Source organism: Aquarana catesbeiana, linkage group LG06 (assembly GCF_042186555.1).
Source record: "Aquarana catesbeiana isolate 2022-GZ linkage group LG06, ASM4218655v1, whole genome shotgun sequence".
In the NCBI taxonomy this organism is placed as follows: domain Eukaryota; kingdom Metazoa; phylum Chordata; class Amphibia; order Anura; family Ranidae; genus Aquarana; species Aquarana catesbeiana.
Window position 1 is genome coordinate 141512768 of NC_133329.1, and position 22141 is coordinate 141534908.

Below are 22141 nucleotides of genomic sequence, written 5' to 3' on the forward strand. Positions count from 1 at the left end.
ACCGCACTACTTTGCTGTCCTGATGAGATTCTGAAGCCCTTGGAAAATTTTGTTATCAGCAACCGGTTATCAGACAATAATTTGAAGGGACTCAAACCCAACCTGAAAGAGCTCAGGCCAGGTGACTGGATTTGGAAGGCGAGGGGACTGTTAAAAAGAGGAACTGCAGTGTGCTCACATAATCTGTAATAAAAACATATTTGCAATTCTGAAGCTTCACTCCACCCACTTTGTTTAATATAAATAAATGTAAAATTATATATATATATATATATATATATATATATATATATATATATATATATATATATATATATATATATTTTGTGATTCTGTACTTGCCAAAAATGCTCCAGAAATCACCCTCCACTGAGTCTGGCTGCAACCATTTTAAGTGTGGGCAGCTGAAGCTGCTGCCTGTTCACTTCTGGGATTTACACAGACACACCTCAAGCGCTGCAGCTCTCATTGGCCCTCTTTTGACTCATCCCCACTCCCTTCCTGGCAAACTCTCACAAGAGTGAGAGAGAGCCGTACATAATGTCATACGCCTAGGCTTTTTACCAGGCAAGAAACAGGAAGTGGGCTGTATAAAAGGTATTTACTGGCAGAAAAAAAAAAAAATTTACTATCCAAAGTTCAAACAAGAAGAGCAGAAGATTTAATAGATGGAAAGATGAAAAAAAAAAGACTGAAGCTCCACTTTAAGTCTACCACAAACCCAGAAGTACACGATTCTTACTGTCCCTCTTGACTAACATAAAAGTACTTGGGCAGCTGCACAACCAACCCAATCACTTTTACTGAACAGCTGTAAAAAAATTAAAATAAAATTGAAAGATGTTGCAGTATGTGACATATAATCAGCTTCTGTCAACAAAAGAGGAGTGTGCAGGATCAATGCATTTCACTATTAATGCTTCATCAGGATCCGTGCCAGCAACAAGGAACAAAGAAGCTGCACATATTAAAATTGGAATAGATTAGAATATAATTAAAGTATAATACAGTTTAAACAAAAAATTTCAACAAATGGATTACAAAATGAGAGCTGATGAAGCATTAAATAGCAAAACACGTTGATCCTGCCGGGTTATCTTTTGTGGACAGAATCCGATTAAGTATCACATACTGCAACATCTTTTCAATTTGTCCAGAAGTGCATATATTAGGCTTTATTTCTGTGGTTTTAAAGATGTCATTTGTTTTTCGTGTCTTACAACAAAGATGTATACTTTTTAACAATTGTTGACTTTTGGGTGACAGCACATTATCTCACTCTCCACTCCTCTGTGGTGTGGTCAGAGAACACTAATTAAAGTGGATGGCCAGCCCAAAAAAAAAATTGCACCAAAAAGCTTAAAAAAAAAAAAAAAAAAAAAAAAACATTTTACTTACCTGAAACCCTTGTTGCTAGGCAGTCTTCCTAATCTGCCTCTTCCTATTCCGCGGCGTGTAATGCTCCTCAGTGAGCGGCCCCGTTGCCTTCTGGGAACTGTGTGTGTTCCCAGAAAACCACGGGGCCATCCACAGAGCGCTCGTGCGTGCGCAGTAGGAAACTGGCAGTGAAGCCGCAAGGCTCCACTGCCTGTTTCCCTTACTTAGGATGGCGGTGCCGAGACCCGAGAGCCGAGGGACAGGTCGGCCTCGGGCGGCCGACATTGCGGGCCTCCAGGACAGGTAAGTGTACTTATTTAAAGTCAGCAGCTACAGTGTTTGTAGCTGCTAACTTTAAAAAAAAAAATTTTGCTGGCCGGAATCCCACTTTAAGTAGCAACATAGCATTCCAGGTCAGCCTATAATGGCTTACAAAGTGACAGCAATCAGATCTTATCAGTTTAGCTTTCAGCACCCATTGTGAACTCTTATTAAAAATACACACACACTGTCCACACTCAACTTTCACTGCGCGCACGCACTCACACATATACACCAAGAGTCACATCTTTCGGGCTCAAGGCTGATAATTTCATCATTTTGCTAGGAATGCCCCCTGCTGTGCCAATGGTTTCTGTCAGTGGGGAAAAAAAAAAAAGGGGAAGGTCAATGAACCCATGTCCATAACTGCTGCCATGGCCTTGTTTTAACCACTGCAAGTCCAAAACGTTTTAAAAGACGGAAAAAAGGACATTAAGTGGCTAAGTGCCTACTATATAGCTTAGAAATTTGATTTGTAAGAGAGAAATGGTTTCCTTTACCAAAGTTTTAGACAGTCAGCACTAGAGGAAAAAAAAATAAATACTGTAGCCTAACCTCAAGGTAGCCATATACAGGAAAGAAAATCATTTGATTCCCCCCCCCCCCCCCCATCAACCCAAATCAAAATGGTGGTCTTGGGGATAATCTACCTGGGCACACTAATAGAGGTCGACCGATATGGGTTTTTCTCTGGCCGATGCCGATATTTAGAAATCGCGGTGGCCGATGGCCGATATGTGATGCCGATTTTTTTGGGCCGATATATTAGGCCGATTTTTTTTTTTTTCTTTTTTTTTCCCCTTTCATCTCATAAAATCTAACAGTTAGACCCCTTTCACACTGGGGCGTTTTTTTAGGCGTTTTTGGGCTAAAAATAGCGCCTGTAAAGTGCCTGTAAAACGGCTTCCCTACAGTCTCAGTGTGATATCCCGAGTGCTTTCACACTGAGGCGATGCGCTGGCAGGATGTCTTTGGAGTGGTGTATACCGCTGCTCCACCATTCCTGCCCATTAAAATGAATGCGCACCGCTGCCGAAGCGGCTGCAAAGCGTTTCGGCAGCAGCACTTCAGGGGCGCATTTAACCCCTTCCTCGGCCGCTAGCTGGGTTATAAGCGCCCCGCTAGCAGCCGAATAGCGCCGCTAAAATGACGGTAAAGCGCCGCTAAAACTAACAGCATTTTACCGTCAACGCATGCCCGCTCCAGTGTGAAAGCAACCTTAAGTAATAAGTGATACAGAAAATTTTTTACATTTAAACATTTATTGAACAAAAAAAACCTCCAATCAGTTCACTTGTATGTATAATTTAGATTAAAACAAAAATAACTATATCTTAAATATTAAATACACAAAAACAGGTAACCAAAACTTTTGGACGAAACAAAATGGGCTAATTTTACTGCTTATTTTTTTTTTTTTTTTAATTAGTGTATTTTATTTTAAAAAATTGCGTTTGAAAGACCGCTGCGCAAATACCGTGTGACATAAAATATTGCAACAACCGCTATTTTATTCCCTAGGGTCTCTGCTAAAAAAATATATATAATGTTTGGGGGTTCCAAGTGATTTTCTAGCAGAAAATACAGAATTTTTACTTGTAAGCAACAAATGTCAAAAAAGATTTAGTCTTTAAATGGTTAAACTGAGAACTTCTACACACAGAGTTCAGTCTATTGATAAAAGAACCCGAAGAGATACAATGTATCTTCTTATCAGACTTGGCAGGCTGCCCAGAGGAGGAGAGAAGAAACCTTCAGACAACTTGCAATTGACTTCTATTACAGAAGTCATTTGCAAGTCCCGCTGAAGTTATAATCGGCTTTTTTTATCAGCACAATCTGCTGATGCCGATTAAGTAAAAAAAGCCAAATATCTGCCGATACATCGGTCGACCTCTACACACTAAGCCCAAACGTGTATCAAAGTTCGATCCATGTATGGTCTGGCTTAAGAGAATGTGAATGGAGATATTTTTACTGCCAGCTATCTTATTCACGCTGCCATGGCACTTGTGGCTGCATAAATATCCGAACAGTGACTGCATCTGATAGAATGTAGTCACAGTTTGGCTGCTAATTTTCCACCCATCATGGATGACGCTTGCAGGGCCACACACAGCTCAAATTTTGTCTGATTCAGACACAATTGGACAAAGTTCAAACCATCTATGGCCAGCCTCAGCATACTTCCTCTTGGGCACTGTTCTAGACCCTTCAATTAAAGCATGGGCTGCATAGAATAAGTTTATAATTTTAGGACTGCTGGCACTGAATAAAATACAACACAATGGCTATTTAACTACAAAGACACACGTATTCCTAAAAAAAATAAAAAATAAAAATACCATTGACCTTACCTCCAGGAAACGAAACATGACAGACAGAACATTTTTGGTGTGAGGGCGGAGGTGTTCGTTGGTGGGGATCCGGTGGATTATTTCTAGAACTAACTTACGCAATTGCTGTAATAAAAAAAAATAAAAAAATATATAAAAATTAATACAACATAGTAAGAAGCAACATAAGAAAATGATATAGTTCTCTCTGACCACACCACAGGGCAGTGGAGAGTGAGACAAGTGCATTAAGGCTGGAGATTTTAACCGGCTCTCTATGGAGCCAGTTCACATATCTCCGCTGCGGCTCCGGTGCGAATTTGCAAAGAAGCCCTGTGCGTCTTTTGGTCCGTTTCAGGTCCGAATTCAGCCAAAAATTCTGACCGAAATCAGACCTGAAACAATGAACGAGGACGCACCGGACCCCTGCTGTGAGCCGCATGCGAAGATAGTGTGAACCCAGCCTAAATGTGCAGTCAGCCAAAAGTCAACAATTGTTAAAAAGTATACATCTTTATTTAAAGAAAAAAAAAATCCTTAAAACCACAAAGTCTAATATATGCATTGCTGGACAAATTGAAAGATGTTGCAGTATGTGACATATAATCAGCTTCTGTCCACAAAAGAGAAGTGTGCAGGATCAATGCATTTCACTATTAAATGCTTCATCAGGATCCGTGCCAGCAACAAGGAACAAAGAAGCTGCACATATTAAAATTGGAATAGATTAGAATATAATTAAAGTATAATACAGTTTAAACAAAAAATTTCAACAAATGGATTACAAAATGAGAGCTGATGAAGCATTAAATAGCAAAACACGTTGATCCTGCCGGGTTATCTTTTGCTCTCCATAAGCTTTCATTTGTAATCATTTGTTGGAATTTTTTTGTTAAGAGGATATTATACTTTAATTGTATTCTAATCTATTCCGATTTTAATATGTGCAGCTTCTTTGTTCCTTGTTGCTGGCACGGATCCTGATGAAGCATTAATAGCGAAACGCGTTCATCCTGCCCGCTTATCTTTTGTGGATAGAATCTGATTAAATATCACATACTGCAACATCTTTTCAATTTGTCCAGAAATGCATATATTAGACTTTATTTCTGTGGTTTTAAAGATGTCATTTGTTTTTTGTGTCTTACTATTTAAGTAGCAACATAGCATTCCAGGTCAGCCTATAATGGCCTACAAAGTGACAGCAATCAGATCTTATCAGTTTAGCTTTCAGCACCCATTGTGAACTCTTATTAAAAATACACACACGCTGTCCACACTCAACTTTCACTGCGCGCACGCACTCACACATACACACCAAGAGTCACATCTTTCGGGCTCAAGACTGATAATCTCATCATTTTGCTATTTAGTTGAAATGGACAATAACAGATTCTTTCATTCTGTGTAGTTACAATACACACGTATTGTATTGTTCAGGCCTAAGGCTAGCCATAGAAGTCTCTTTTTTTTTTTTTTCAATCAGCCAGAGGGCTTATCAAAAAAAAAAAAAAAAAACACAGATTCCCCCATTCACACATGATCCCCCCTGCTGTGCCAATGGATTCTGTCAGTGGGACTCCTCCACTGTCCAAATATACTGATCAGCAGCTTCACCCTGCTAATGGACAAACGTTTTCCACCAGTCCCATTCATTTTATTGAATTCTATCGTGCAGAAATGGCCATAGATAGATTGCAATTGGGCTGCTCCCCGCTAAACTTGCCACATTTTGAACCATCTATTGGCAGCGTAAGAGTGTTATGCAATGGGAATCAAATCAGTGGGTTCGGTTCCGCTTTGAGCCCTGGTTCACATTGATGTGAATCTGATGCGGTTCAGATGCATTCCAGAACGCATAGATTTGCATGTCAAGTGAAATGATATGGTTTTCTATGAAGGCGGCTCATGTCTATGCGGTAAAGGAAAAAAAAAAAAAAAAAAAAAGGTCCTGTGCTTGTTTCATGCGGTTTTAAGCTAGACTATTACAATCACATTACAATCACAGCTGTCAAGTACAAATTGCACCGCAAATTCACACTCCAAACCACATATAAATTGCACCGAATCTATTTTGAACCTAGGCTTAATATGAAACATTCAAGAGTAGCCTGACATAGCATAGTCACTATTAGTTGCGTTGGACAATTGTGTATTAGCACATTCAATCTAAGAATTACCTGTGCAGGTTTCTCCTGTAGGAACTGGACCTCCCCATCTTGTAGGAAGGTCAGAAAGCGTGGGATAATATGCTCCAGGAAGGTGGAATACTGGGCTGATGTGGTGACATTCTAGGAGGAAACCAAAGCCGTTAAAAAAAAAAATAAAACACCTTAAGGCCCCTTTCACACTGGTGCAGTCCGCCAGCTCAGCACGGGATATCTCCGCTGATCCCCACTGAGCAAGCAGAAGACAGGTCCACTGATGCACCAGCAGACATGGACATTGTCCTTTTCTACCCAGCTATCATCCGAACCGCCAGAAGATGGGAAAACTATCCTGATCTGTCTGTTTTTAGCGGACAAGATCGAATCATATGTCGGCAGATGTCAATCGACACATATCTGTTGACATCTGCCACCCCATAATGAGCAATGTATGGTCCATTGAACGAAAAGAAGAAGGTTTGTGGGACTTTATATGAAGCAAGAACCAAAAAAGGTGCCTGCCTCCATCCCTGTCTGATAAAAAAAAAAAAAAAAAAAAAAAAAGAGGAAAAGAGCAAACAATGGGACTTTGCATGAAGCATACAGCAGAAAATAAAGAAGTCAAGTGACAGGGAAATTATGTTTATTTATATAGTATATAATCTCTTATAGGGTATATTGGGCATAAAACCGCTAAGCAATAAATATTGGTTCACTTTAAACATACGTAACATAGTAATCCACAATACAATAGACATTCATATGTAGTACACGCACAGATGGCAACTGATACATCTGTATACATAATCATGGTACAATTAGAGCCTAAGTGGTCTGAATGACCTTCCCAGGTTCCTTACATACCAGAAAAAGGGAGGGTAACAAAAGGGGGTAGAATAGCAAAATTGCTCTATGAGTTATTCTGAGCATTGGTTAGATCGTAGGGAATCTTGTTGATCCATGATTGAAGGGGTAAAAAAATAGATGGCTCAACGCGTTTCGCAGCCTTACAGCCACTCATCAGGAGCATAAACCATAGAATGAATCGAAGAATAGAGAACATATATATCTCAATAGTCTCAGAGGTTATAATTTGGACATAACAATGGATATGAAAAAATTAAAAAAACCCTATGCCCTATTAGAGATTATATACTACATAAAAAAAAAAAAAAAAAAAAAAAAACATAACTTCCCAGTCACTCGACTTCTTTATTTTGTGCTGTGTGCTTCATACAAAGTCCCAATGTATGGTCCAATCGGGTCCGCCTATAAAATTGACAGGCACACCAGATTGGTTCATCGATGTGAAAGGAGACTAAAGTGCACACATGCCAAGATTATGGACCGTAAAAGCCATTGACATATTCTTAAAAAAGCTGAAAAAACAAACAGCCATCTATATGCTGTTACTGTGAAGTTATTTTTCAAAGATTAAAGCAAAAACAAATTTTTCCCCAATGCTTGTAGCAACAGAGGAGAGTTTTTACTGCTTGTTCAAACCATTTAATACTTTTGTATGCATAGCCTTGCCACAGGTTTACCTTAATAAGCATTCCATAATCACAAACTCCAGTACCGTAAAGAGCCTCTGTCATTAGAAAAGTATGGGGCTATCATTGCTGCCTTCTCTCGAGAATGTTAGTTGGCTTAACTCCGTCTGGATTCAGTATCTGAGTCACTGACCTAAAACAAGTATACTGTAAATGAATGCCAGGACTATTTTGAACTTGTTTCAGGTCAGAAACTCAGCACTGAAGCCCAAGGGTCAACAAGACGGACAGAGAAAGGAACAAACTTTCTTATAGGAGAGGTCAGCAAAAAGGGTTCCAGTCCAGGGCCACCCTATCCCATAAAACACTAAGAACGTAGCACATATCAATGTGCTTTTATTAATGAGAAAAACAAAAGTCCCCAGTTCAGAAAATAATAGTGTGGGAGAACTTGTTTCAGTCTAGGAAAGGAAAATTCCAAGGACAGCACCACACAATGAAAGGATGGAACCATTTAATGAAAAGGCTTAACGAGTGAAAATCTATTTAAAGAAACTTGGTCATTAGATTACACATTTTTATAGTAGTTTAGTATTATGCTTTGTTTTTTTAATTAAAAGTGGTTATAAACCTCAGATATGAAATCTGAACAAAGCATATCCCTGTATAGTGTGTACTTGTCTCTGCTGTCAGTAGGAGTCACTTCTGACAAGTTTTCCTAACACCAAGCGAAAATTGGTGACAGGAGAGGGACCGACAGGCTCAGATCAGTTCTGGTGTGATGTGTGATGGGGGGAGGGGGGGGGGGTTCCTTCCCTCCAATCAGTTCTCAGAGCTCTCCTCACTGAGATCTGCAGAGTGTAACATCAGCTCTTTGTCCCCTTTTTTTCTGACAGCTCAGACAAGCTTTATAAAGTCTGCACTTTTAACAGATGTAGAGAAGAGCAGACTGTAGATTAACAGGTACAATTTATGTAAGAGAATTTTGTTTAATCTCTGTATCACCCGAGGGCCAGTCACTTCACTGGGTATACGTAAGGGTTTACAACCACTTTATATTGCCTGGATTCTTAGCTTTTCTGGTGGGCTCTGCTGCTCCTCCACCCAGCCCCTACATCACATGTAATAGTAATAATGGTGAGGCTGTTTGCAGAACAGCTCCCAGACACATCCTCAATATATGCAAACAAAGAGTTATCAGGTTATGATTAGGAGCCATTTTACACACAGCCTCAGGACACGTAAAATGACAGGGTTCAGGAAAACTACTCCCGGTGTTCTGTCGAGAAGTGCCCCCCATCGAATAGTGCCCGGTATGTACTGCGCATGAGCCGTACGGAACAGCACAACATCTGATTTGCAGATCAGCTAGGCTGACGTAACCTGGGCGCATGCGCACATCGTAGGAGCTATCGGTCGATGGGAGACACCATTTGACAGGCACAATTTAAACCTATACAAACAGCGGGGGAGACCAAAGTTCTCAGATTGTGCATCGCTGCTGCTGGAGGGCGGCTATTGGCTGTGTTGAAGAGCTGGTTTTGTCTGCGTTGCAACCCGCCCTTTCACATAGGCAAAACCGGACGTCCAACACAGCAAAGCCGCCCTGCAACACAGACAAAACCAGAGCATCCGCACAATGTAAAGCCGCCCTGCAACAGCGAGGCACAATGTGAGAACTACGGTCTCCCCCCGTATAGGTCTCACTTGTGGCCGTGAAATGGTATCTCCCATCGAGAGATGCCTCCTACGATGTGCGTGTGCGCCCTTGGTCACGTGACTCCAGCTAATCGGCAACTAACATTTTCATCAACTTCTTTGAAAACGTCTTATGCTGCAATAAATGGACATACATGCAGTAAGTGATTGATGCTGAGCACATAATGCAAATACCATATGCCAGCCAGTGCCCCAGCTACACCAGGAGGGTAATACATACCTCAAAATTTTCACTGACTTCCTGCATCATTTTCAACTTTGTTTCATCAGCTGAAATATACAAAAAACTAAATATTAATAAAACAAGGAAAGCGTGAAGGAAAGTACAATCGCTCCATTTCAACACCAAATGTGCTTGACTTCCGTGCATAGCTAGCACTGACATTTTCTGGCTTGAAAGTCATGTTGTCTTTAGCGAATAGACAGCATTTTAAATCTATACATTAAATACAAATTTAGATTTGGCTGCAAATGTTTGATTCTAGCTAGTTGCGTCTTGAAACAGGTATTGGTCTCACACGTCTCCCAAGGACAGCAACCCTGATGCAGCTGAAAGCAATCATCCACATCTAGTTTGTTGGAATTTGCTCATGCCCTAATTAGTCCAAAAAGCCAATGATAAAAATCAACAGACGTGTTCATTCATGCTGAGTTCATACAATCCTGACTCTACAAGACGTACATTACGGCATTTTCAAGATACGTACGAGTGTTGACATCTGTCAGAGCAGCCACAAACTGGAGGTATTTCTTCATTAGGGTGGTCTGGTCCACCACTGTGGGCCCTGTTGGAGGTACGAATGCCATTTTCAGCTTTTGTTGATATCACTTAGGTGAGCGTAGATATTTCATCCCACCTGCGGAAAAAGAAAAAAAAAAAAAAAATACTAAAATTGGCGATTAGATCCCAAATGAACACATTTCCAATCCTTCCATGTGATCAGGTGAAAAATACCGCTTTTTTAACAAACATCCGATAATTTGATCCTTCGTACACAGCTTTCTAGTACCAAACATGAAAATCTTTCTTGTACCAGAACGAACGACCGACCAAAAGATTTGTGTACTTCATATATTTGTACAAAAAAAAAAATTGTGTCACCAAGGCCACGCATGCGCGGAAATGAAAGAGTACAATAAAAAACATATTACATCAGTTGTATTCTGTCTTACAAGAATTTTAAAAAAAACTTTAGTAACCTATTTGGTTTTCGATATGAGGCTTTTATTCATTCAATATCCTTATCGTGTGTACAAGGCTAGGCAGGCCAGACATTATGCAAATTTCTTTCCTTCAGCCATGGGTTGAAGAAAAGAAAATTGCTCAATTTTACCATCAACACTGGCTGACACCGTCACACAGCGCTATTGTGTTCTGCCAGCGGGAGCCTTCCCCACCAGCAGAATGCAATGGGCACAAGAAAAAAAAAAAAAAAAAAAACACACACACACAACATAACACCAGGCTGGTTGTACTGAAGTTGATCGGTGAATTGATTTCAGTACAACCAGCCTGTCCATTGATGGGTGTACAATCAGATTTTAGTGTGTATGGTAACCTTTAGGATTCACGTTTACCAACTATAATAGACACAAATGAATGCAACTTTGTAATTCTTTTTAATCGCAGGTGATGTAAATGAATGAATTTGATCAGGCGTTAGCCTTTTGCTGTCCCTGTACAGCAGGGGCTGGAGTGTGAGAGGAAGAAGCAGCACAGGGAGCTAATCAGTTCATGTTCTGTAAAGAAACAGTGATAGGAGGAGAGAACTGAATGACACAGAGATGAGCTCATGACTGTGCTGCTTCTCTTTTCACTGTCCAGTCATCAGCTGGGGGCAGGTCCAGAACAACCTGGGCTCAGAGGAAGTGCATTGATTAATTGATGCTAGCCACAGGTACTGAAGCATACACTTTTTTTGAACCATGATAAATCTGTATCAATACACGGGATGCTAAGCCTCGGTTCACACTGGGACGACTTGTCAGGCGACCTAGGTCGCCTGACAAGTAGCGTCCCGTTCAGTACAATGGAACCTTCTAATCGGAGCGACGCAAGTCGCTCCGACTTAGAAAAAGGTTCCTGTACGACTTTGGGGGCGACTTCGGGCAACTTGCATAGACTTCTATACAGAAGTCGTTTTGCAAGTCGCCCCGGCAGTCGTGTGCAGGTCGCCTCGGTGAGGCGACCTGCGAGTCGTGCCGCCTCTGGTGTGAACCGAGGCTTAGACCTGCCAAGTAAGGCTGTATATAGACAGTTCGAGATTTGGGCAGTTCAGCAGGAACTGGACAAATTTTGATTCATCTATGGGCATGAGAGAGCAGTGCATGTGCAAAAACCATCCTGTTCTCTGCTAAAGAGCAGAAGGGTCAATAGTGTGCGGAAAAGCCCGTAATTTGTGCAGGGTTGCAGTCCATCTGGGTGCGTTTTCCCACATGGGGGGGGGGGGGAGGAGACACACACACACACACACACACACACACATATATATATATACACATACACACACACACACACACAAACACACACACACACACACACACACACATATATATATATATACACACACACACACACACATACATATATCACACACACTGTATATAGTTATAAGTACAGTATGGGTTGCTTCTCACGCACACAAATGGATTGTAAAGAAATATTTAAAAATAAATAAATAAAAAACACACACAAAAAACCATGGTATATCTAAAAGTATTTGTTACCCCAACATTAGATATTACTGATATGTGCCTGCTGTTCTATGTACTTGTATGATAAATTATCCTGTTCAAGTCCTTACAAATCAATGATAGGCTGGCACCGTCCTTGGCTATCCAAGGAGTGATTACATGTGGCTAGGATTAGATGAGCAGAGCTTTGCACAGACTGTTTGCGTCCAGAACCCTCAGGTGTCCTCAACCACAGGCAATCATGTAAATAAGTGCCAAGCCGGTCATTGATTACTACAGGCTGCAGCTAATTAGAAACCCCCAGCTGTGCCCACCACAGACTATGCTGATCTAGGCAGTGTACAGCCATGAATAGCTGTGTAAATGAGCCCAAACTGATTTGAACAATCCTCTTGTAGCCTAGGATCACACGGGAACCGCACTGCATTCCTGTACATATCACATGCGATTCAGTGCGATGCGATAGGAGCCATTCATTTTGAATCAACGTCACAATGTATTCCTAATGGCACCCCAAATGCAGTGAGTATGCCTGCAATAGATCACATGGTACCACAGTACCAAGCCATCCAGCTACAATGCGTTTTGAAAAGCAGTGCATGCACTACTTTAGGTACAATTTCAGTCCATTCAAATGAATGGGCTGAAAATTGCATTGCACAGGAATGTGGAGCGTGTTTCCGGTGTAAATCGGTGTTCTATCAGATAGAGCCCGCTATCAAGAAGTGCCCGGGATGAACGGGTAATGGAAAAAAACGACTGATTTTACGATCAGCTGTTGTGACGACGAGACGGCGCCTGCGCACAATAGCCGATGGAAGAAATGTTTGTGTCAGATTGTGCCCCGTGCTGGCGAGGCGTGGATTATTAAATGATGGGCAGTGCTGCTAAACAAATCTTTTTCTGCTATTCTTCCTGGACGCTTGCGGAGCGTTTAGCCAACCGAAGGGCGGGTTTTTCTATCAGAAAAGGATATGTTTAGCAGCACTGCCCATCATTTAATAATCCGCACCCATCATGTACTAATCCACCCCTCACCAGCGTGGGGCATGATCTGCTATTGTGCGCAGGCGCAGTCTCAACAGCGGATCGTAAAATCAGCTGTTGTGCTGCTCCCTACGGTGCATGCGCCATTTATCCCGGGCACTTCTTGATAGCAGGCACTATCCGTTAGAACACTGGCACTTAAAGGGGTTGTAAAGGCTCGTGTTTTCTCCCCTAAATGCATCCTATGCGCTCAATTTAAATCATAATTTTTAAAGAGCAACTGTCATCTCTGTCCCGCAGCGGCTCCTCCTCTGACCCGCTGTTGACTCTCCGACAGTCCCATTCACTTTAATGAGATGGCTGGTGATGTGACAGTGACAACAGGGTGAGGGGATGTGGCGTCAGCAGGTGAGTGGATGCCCGCTAACAGGCCCTGCCATGATGGATATGAAATGACAGGTGCTCTTTATATGTAAGGACTTATTCTTGCTGGTAGTTAGAATCTGTAATATTTGTAAACAAAATTTCCTATTTAGAATAATAAGCTGTCAGGTTAGTAAAACAGCGATATCAGGACCGATCCAATCACACAGTTTGTAGTGTACATAGATTTGCAAAACAATGGGATAAAGGAATATTCCTGAACTTTGGTTTATCTCATGGTTACTGTGAAATTGTCTGAATACATCAATGCAGTGCAGGTTATCTCAGCTTGCAGACCTTGGATTCATTGAATGAGTTTACCAAAAATGTAAATATTGCAGCATATACAGCCTCATGCTACATAACTAAGCTCCATTTCATGCTGAATAAACTAAAATTATTAGTGTATCTTAAAAACAGAAACTATATTTAAATAGATTTTTTTACTCCAAAAGCTTTTTATCACAAAATACATTTGATAAAAATAGATTTAAATAAAATTTTAAAAAAAATTTAAAAAAAAAAGATTTTTTTTTTTTTAAAATCATTGATTTTTATCCACCCTGGCTGTAACACCACAAAGCACTGCCACTACACAATAGACAACAGCCCACATACTTTCCCAAGCGCAACAATGGTCATCATGGTAGATAATAAAAATCCCTCTCTGGGGGATCCAGGAGTGTCCATGCTGGACATAGAGACACCACACGGAAAAACCGGGAGGCAGATACAAGGACGATGACATACAATGTCACAGACATCATCAAAACAAAAACGCCCTGAAAACACGAAAAATGCTTCAAAACAGCCGTTTGTGTACCCAAAAAAAAAACATTTCAAAATGGCCCGAAATTGCAAAACGGGTATTTTCATGAATAAGCCCCAACATACGACAAATCCTCTCAAAGGACAATACTTTCTACCATGCAAAGAAACTTTTCATTTCACAGATCGTTGTAATGACAGACAATAAACAATACGTACATCTCCTTAGGTCTACTGCACACAGGACCACCACAGTGTGAGGGAAGAAAGCCTCCTGTTGCCCATAGCAACAAGACTCCCCCCTTCAGTCTCCAATACTGCAATGGAAATGGCTGGGTGCTACTTAGGCAAAACCACTGGTGTTCTTTTAGATGTTTCATGCAAAAAATATATAGGAAAAGAGCAGCACCATTTTTATCAACACATTGAGCCCTGGTTCACACTGATGCGATACAGGAAACGCACAGGATGTGATGCGATTCAGGTGCAGAAAAAATAAGTCCTGCACCATTTTAGTGCAGATGCAATGCGATTTGAGTCTTACAAAATACAAAACATCACATGCGGTGTTCCTTACGCACTAGTGTGAACCCAGGCTAAAAGGATCATGTCCACCATGTTCCACCTTTTGTACCACGTTACCCCCATATTTACATTAGCATTGTAATGTTTTTCTGCCATCTGTGTCCCATTGCTGAGATTTCCCTTCACTTCCTGTCCCATATCCAAAACAGTAAGGGAGGGAATCCCTGTCTGTCGCCAGAATCAGTGTCTCCGTTTGAAGATTTCCCACCAATTCCTGTTCTTGTGACAACCCAACATTTGGGATTGTCTTTTACTTTCAGATCTATCTGCACCACCTGCGCCAGTTTCTATATCAGACGGTCTCTGCAGGGCTCATAGAAAATGGTTTTTTTTCTGCATGCTGCATTTTTATGCAATGCACGTCACCTGAACACATTGTGGTACACAGAGGGGTTTATTTACTAAAGGCAAATCCACTCTGCACTACAAGTGCACTTGGAAGTGCAGTCACTTAAGATCTTAGGGGAAGATCTGAAATGAGGGGAAGCTCTGCTGATTTTATCATCCAATCTAAAATGCTGTTTTTTATTTTCCTTGCATGTCCCCCTCAGATGTACAGCGACTGCACTTCCAAGGGCACTTGTAGTGCAAAGTGGATTTGCCTTTAGTAAATAACCCCCAGAGTGTCATTTTCTAACACATCAATAAATATTATATAGATATCTATGGACCTAAAATTGGTTGGTTAAAAAGGTACCAACATCCGCAATACATAATTACACTTCCAAACGTGTGACACTTCAATAATGTAAAAAAAAAAAAAATGAACCAGTGTGCTGCATTGTAACAAATCATTGCGCCACCCTTACACAGCATACACCAGTATTCACATTCTAGCCTATGGGCTTCTGTGAATGAGTCATTAGTGATTGAGGTCCCCCCTATATCAAGAAAGCTGACATCACTGTCCATAGAAAATAATAGAAAATAACAGAACACAGCAGATCTGCTCCCTTATACCTACAATAACAAAGGTGACCAGCATTATTATAAAGTGGGCCATACACTATACAATCCTCTTTGGATTTACCATCAACTATGTAGTGGAAGGGCCTGCCAGATTGGATACATTGAACAGATTGTTCAGGTGTGTCGTCCTAGGACATCACTTTGGTAAATATCAGGGCCGTACATACCACTCAGATCATTGTGTAGTGTGCTGAGAAAAATACCGCAGATTGCATTTCTCCATACCGTGTAATAAACACAATCTGACGCTGGGAAAATGAAAGTGAAAGTTATGCAAACGAGCATGTAAAAGAAAAATACATTGCAATGCTGGAGAAACGAGATTCATTTAAAGCGGTACTAAACCCAAAAGCAAACATTCATTTTATTGCAGCTTACCGATTATTATATGTGATAGCTGCATTAGTTGTCTTCTTTAGGCTCTTTCTTTCTTTTATGTTCACCTGGTGATCCAGTCATCAAGTCTGTTGTTTTTAAAAGGCTCACACACACTTCAGCTCAAAAAAAAAAAAAAAAAAAAGCTGCTTTTACAGGCATTTGAGTTTTTATTTCAGCTTGAAGAAGCTTGTATTTTTGGGGGGTTTTTTTGCATGTTTTTATTGAGCTTCTTTGAGCATAAGCGTTTTTTTTTTGTTTTTTTTGTTTTTTTTCACAAACCCGCCCCTCTGCTCAATATTATTTTTGTTGGTGTTTTCTAGCTTAGGCATCTTTTCTGCTTGAAGGTCCCTCTCAAAAACGGGAGTTTGATGGGGTTCTTCTACCTGTAAACTCCTGAAATGGACACATTGGCTAACATGGAGGGGAGTTTCCAGGCAGAAAAAAAAATAAGAGCTGGAAATAGCTCAAAAGCCTGTAGGAGCCGCTTCTTTGAGCTTCAGTGTGCATGAGCCCTAACAGACTAAGCTGTCCTACAGATGTAGCAGTTAGAGAGATGAGACAATACATTTACCACTGACAGGGGTGCCTACAATGATCAGCTTTTATTTATTTGTGCAAGACCCAGTGGTGGCCACTCCATTAGGGGTGCTGCCCCCCCCCTAATGTCCAAGCGCTCGGTCCCTAATCTACATGCAGGGTGTCGGATGCATGGATTTCAATGTTTTGTTTTTTTTCTTTTAGAAGCTCGTGATTAGAGCCTGAGGCTTCAAAAAGTGTGGGTTCAGGGCGCAGTGCTCTGCACCCATTCGTGTGGCAATAGCAAATTAAAATTTGCTATGGTCTTCCTGCTTTTTCTCCCGGCCAATCAGGAAGCGGGTCCTAAGACCTGATTGGCTGGAAGGAGAAGCGACTGTCCGGTCTCCAGAACATCCTCAGCTCCGGTGCCCCCCATCACCTGGCCCGAGACGGCTTCTTCTACCTGGGCACCCTGTGCTTCTCCTGCGGGAAGAAACCTCCTGAGCTGTGAGCCCGGGGACTGGTCCGATACGGGCACCATGGCACAAATACTTTCCTACCCGTCCATTCCTCCATGGAACCGAGCCCAGCAACATCCACATTCCCCAGCAACCAGAACTGAGGCTGCACCGACTGCCCGGGGAGCAGGAGATTGACGACCCCGCTGTCTCCCCACGAGCTACTGTACCATCTACCTCCTATATATCGCTATGTACTGGGATCATACCCCACCATAGGCCCTATTGCGGGGGGAGCGGGGGTGTATTGTTTGCCACCCTCCAAAAAAATGGAGCACCAGCCGCTAGAACATGTAACACATCTACCCCCAGACTGACAATGCCTTCTGTGCTCCTTCATCCAGAGTTGTGTCTCACCAATACAGAAGGTGTGTTACTAGCCAGATCACCAGGTGAAAACAGGGGAAAGAAAACAAATGCAGCCACCGTTAGGGATGCACCAATACCCTGTTTTTTTTTTAAATCAGCAAGTACCGATACTTTGTGGTTTGATTTGCATCCATACAAAATGAGAGGGTGAAAACCACACTGAAAAAAAAAAAAATGCATGCAATTTGAACAGGAATGCGGTGTGACTCCTGACCAAACTGCATGCAGTTCTCTCACCACTCCTGTGTGAACCCAGGCGACTCAGACGGGAATCGCACCGCATTCATTTTGTATGGACGCAAATCCCACCGCAAATTATCGGTACTCAGTATCGGGAGTATTGTAACAAGTATTCGTGAAGGTACTCGGTATTGGTTAGGGTTGCACCGATACTGGTATCGGTACCGAGTATTTGCCAGGGGGACAGCCACTGCTTCTCCTCCTCTCCCCCTGCGACTTTCAGCTGCTTTATTAAAATGTATACAGGGAGATCTGTGATTGTAACCCCCTCCCCCCCCCACACCAATTGTCCCTGACTGTCCCCCATATCCTCCTCCTTCAGTCCCCCTTCATGCTCGATCTGTCAGGATGGAGACTTGAGGAAGGAGCCAGTAAATATGTCATTTACCGGCTCCTTCCTTTTCCGGATGAACAGTCAGTGATCACTGACTCTGTTCATTCATAACTGTCACTGAGCATTGTAAACTATGTTTATGATACTTCAGGTTTATGAATGGAGAGGAGCCTCTGTCTCCTCTCCATTCATCTTCAGTGCAACTGAGGCTACATAGAAAGGGAGACTGGGGAATCTGTGTCCTCGGTCCCTTTCCCTGTCTCAAAAGGGAGATATCTCAGCAAAGACAACCCCCAACAGGGCTAAAATAATAATATTTTTAATATAATAATTATATTATTAATAATAATAATAATAAACACCGTCCACTCCCCCCCTAAAAAAAAAAAAATATTATAATATATATATATATATATATATATATATATATATATAATAAAAAAATAAATTGTAAATAAAAAAACTACTGAAAGTCATCAGTGCTGCATATTAGTGCCATTGTCAGATGACATAAAAAAAAAAAAAAAAAGTATTGGTGAGTACTCGGAAAAAAAAAAAAAAAGTATCGGTACTTGTACTTGGTCTTAAGAAAGTGGTATCTGCGCAGCCCTAGTATTGATTGATCCCTAACCACCACACCTAATGACTGGTAAGCTGCAATATATTACATTTTTGGTTTGGGATTTAGTATCACTTTAAAAACCTCACACCAATGTGCTAGCAAGAAAAACACAGGGATTGTGGGGTGCAAGGGACCCCGAAGAAGCTTGTACAATCTGATTGTATAGTGTATTGCCAGATCATTACGTAGAGGTCCATATGCTCAGTAATGAATGCGCCCTGTGTTAGGCTGGCCATACATTATACAATTTTCCTTTAGATTTACCAAAACCATATCATATAAGGTCACACCTAAACACTTACAATTTGTATGCAATCAGGCAGGCCCTTATACTACATAGTTGAAGGTAAATCTAAAAGGAAATGAAATAAGAAAAATTGTATAATGTATGGCCAGCTTAAGGAGCACAGTCTATATGAGAACAATGCAATCACACACAATGGTACCCAGCACACCCACAAAAAGACACATGACCCCAAGGCTGCAGATAACAACAAGCATCATGCTCGGTCATCCCACCGCTGGGCCCATTGTAATGAAGGAGCCCCTTCCAGCTGTAGCTGAGCCCCCCCCCCCCCCCCCCTCCATTATCTTCAGTAGATGAATCGCCCGGCCTCCCCTCCCTGCACACCACATGGTGATCCGATCCCCCGGACTCCTCCATATCCCGACCCATCTACACTACAGGGAGACCCCTCACCACAGCAATCCGTCCTCGACCACCGATCCTGCATCTGCCTCCTCCCGCTCACCAGCACCCGGCCCGGCTCCCCTCCCAAGAGCCTTTGCGCCAAGGATCGGGCCTGCTGTGCATGTCGGGAAGTCCGCCCTCAAACACGGCGATCTCTTCTGGCTTCCAGGAAGGTCAGGCAGCGATCTTCTCCAGCGAGGTCATCGGAGGGATCCGCCGGTCTATGATGATTACAGTTCGCCTAGAAAAGGGACTCGATTTTACAGAAAATTGCTGTTTTCAGAAAGACCATAAGTTTGGATGGTCTTCCTACGTCATCAAACAGGGACGGCATCGGGAGATTGCGTATATGATGCTCATTGGTCACAGACTTGGAGGGGTGGTGTGTATGATTGTTGCCGCCCCCTGCACAGACCTGCGCCCAGTGACAGCTTTAACCCGTTCAGAGCTCACTCCTGTACACCTCAGTATATGGCGGAGCTATTGTAACTGCTAGGAGACTACTGCCTCTGTAATGACTTGCATTAAAGTAGAACTAAAGTCAAAACTTTTTTTTTTTTAGGGTGCAGAGGGCTTAGAACCCCTGCCAGGTTTTATTGCTATCTGTGCCCCCATTAGGGAGATTCACCCTCTCTATTTGTCCTGTTATCATTGACAGTGAAAGAAAACCCAAATGTGTTGACACCAAAACAGGAATAGAAAAGAAATTTTCCAATGGGGATGCTAGTTCTGGGGACTTCCTGGGATTTCCACTCAATTCCTGTTTTGCCTGTGGGACAGGAAGTGAAAAGGACACAGATCGCAAAAAAAAAAAAAAACTGACAAGGTTTACAGTATCTCACAAAAGTGAGTACACCCCTCACATTTTTGTAAATATTTTATTCTATCTTTTCATGTGACAACACTGAAGAAATGACACTTTGCTACAATGTAAAGTAGTGAGTGTACAGCTTGTATAACAGTGTAAATTTGCTGTCCCCTCAAAATAACTCAACACACAGCCATTAATGTCTAAACCACTGGCAACAAAAGTGAGTACACCCCTAAGTGAAAATGTCCAAATTGGGTCCAAAGTATCAATATTTTGTGTGGCCACCATTATTTTCCAGCACTAACTTAACCCTCTTGTGCATGGAGTTCACCAGAGCTTCACAGGTTACCACTGGAGTCCTCTTCTACTCCTCCATGACGACATCACGGAGCTGGTGGATGTTAGAGACCTTGCGCTCCTCCACCTTCCGTTTGAGGTTGCCCCAAAGATGCTCAATAGGGTTTAGGTCTGGAGACATGCTTGGCCAGTCCATCACCTTTATTCTCAGCTTTTTTGGCAAAGCAGTGGTCATCTTGGAGGTGTGTTTGGGGTCGTTATCATGTTGGAATACTGCACTGCGGCCCAGTCTCTGAAGGGAGGGGATCATGCTCTGCTTCAGTATGTCACAGTACATGTTGCCATTCATGGTTCCCTCAATGAACTGTAGCTCCCCAGTACTGGCAGCACTCATGCAGCCCCAGACCATGACACTCCCACCACCATGCTTGACTGTAGACAAGACACACTTGTCTTTGTACTCCTCACCTGGTTGCCGCCACACACGCTTGACACCATCTGAACCAAAGAAGTTTATCTTGGTTCTAGTAATCCATGTCCTTAGTCTGCCTGTCTTCAGAAAACTGTTTGCAGGCTTTCTTGTGCATCATCTTTAGAAGAGGCTTCCTTCTGGGACGACAGTCATGCAGACCAATTTGATGCAGCGTGCGGCGTATGGTCTGACCCCCCACCCCTTCAACCTCTGCAGCAATGCTGGCAGCACTCATACGTCTATTTCTTAAAGACAACCTCTGTATATGATGCTGAGCATGTGCACTCAACTTCTTTGGTCGACCATGGCAAGGCCTGTTCTGAGTGGAACCTGTCCTGTTAAACCACTGTATGGTCTTGGCCATCGTGCTGCAGCTCAGTTTCAGGATCTTGGCAATCTTCTTATAGCCTAGGCCATCTTTATGTAGAGCAACAATTCTTTTTTTCAGATCCTCAGAGAGTTCTTTGCCATGAGGTGCCATGTTGAACTTCCAGTGACCAGTATGAGACAGTGAGAGCGATAACACCAAATTTAACCCATCTAACAAGTCACATGACACCGAGGAGGGAGAATGGCAAATTGGGCATAAAGTTGGACATTTTCACTTGTACTCAATTTTGTTGACAGCGGTTTAGACAAATAATGGCTGTGTGTTGAGTTATTTTGAGGGGACAGAAAATTTACACTGTTATACAAGCTGTACACTCACTACTTTACATTGTAGCAAAGTGTCATTTCTTCAGTGTTGTCACATGAAAAGATAGAATAAAATATTTACAAAAATGTGAGGGGTGTACTCACTTTTGTGAGATTCTGTATATTCTTTAAAAAAAAAAAGTGTTGCCTTTAATTCTACTTTAAGATAACATTTATATTCTTATCAATGTTTCCCAGAACAAAGAAGACTTTCTTTGGATGGTATACTGTAGTCTTGCAAAAATTATGTTACAGTATATTTTATGTTATCCAATAATAAAAAAAAGTAACAATTTTCTTACTTGGATCAGTTATTTAAAAAAAAAGAAAAAAAGATATTGTTACTGTAGATGAAAAGCATACATCACCTTTCTATAA

At 41.8% G+C, this 22141-nt stretch overlaps 1 protein-coding gene across 3 annotated transcripts in view; it reads right to left on the reverse strand.

The window, feature by feature from the left end:
* The window catches only part of TRRAP (transformation/transcription domain associated protein), a 242519-nt gene extending 222777 nt beyond the window's left edge, over positions 1 to 19742 (reverse strand). For all 3 annotated transcript variants that reach the window (XM_073590992.1, XM_073590991.1, XM_073590990.1), the window contains exons 1-5: positions 19497 to 19742; positions 10101 to 10250; positions 9614 to 9663; positions 6215 to 6325; positions 4056 to 4160 (exon numbers count right to left, since the gene is read on the reverse strand). In XM_073590992.1, the coding sequence (XP_073447093.1) occupies positions 4056 to 4160; positions 6215 to 6325; positions 9614 to 9663; positions 10101 to 10200 (366 nt within the window). In that variant the 5' untranslated portion in view covers positions 10201 to 10250; positions 19497 to 19742. The remainder of the gene's footprint in view (positions 1 to 4055; positions 4161 to 6214; positions 6326 to 9613; positions 9664 to 10100; positions 10251 to 19496) is intronic.
* Between the last annotated feature and the right edge of the window lie 2399 nt (positions 19743 to 22141).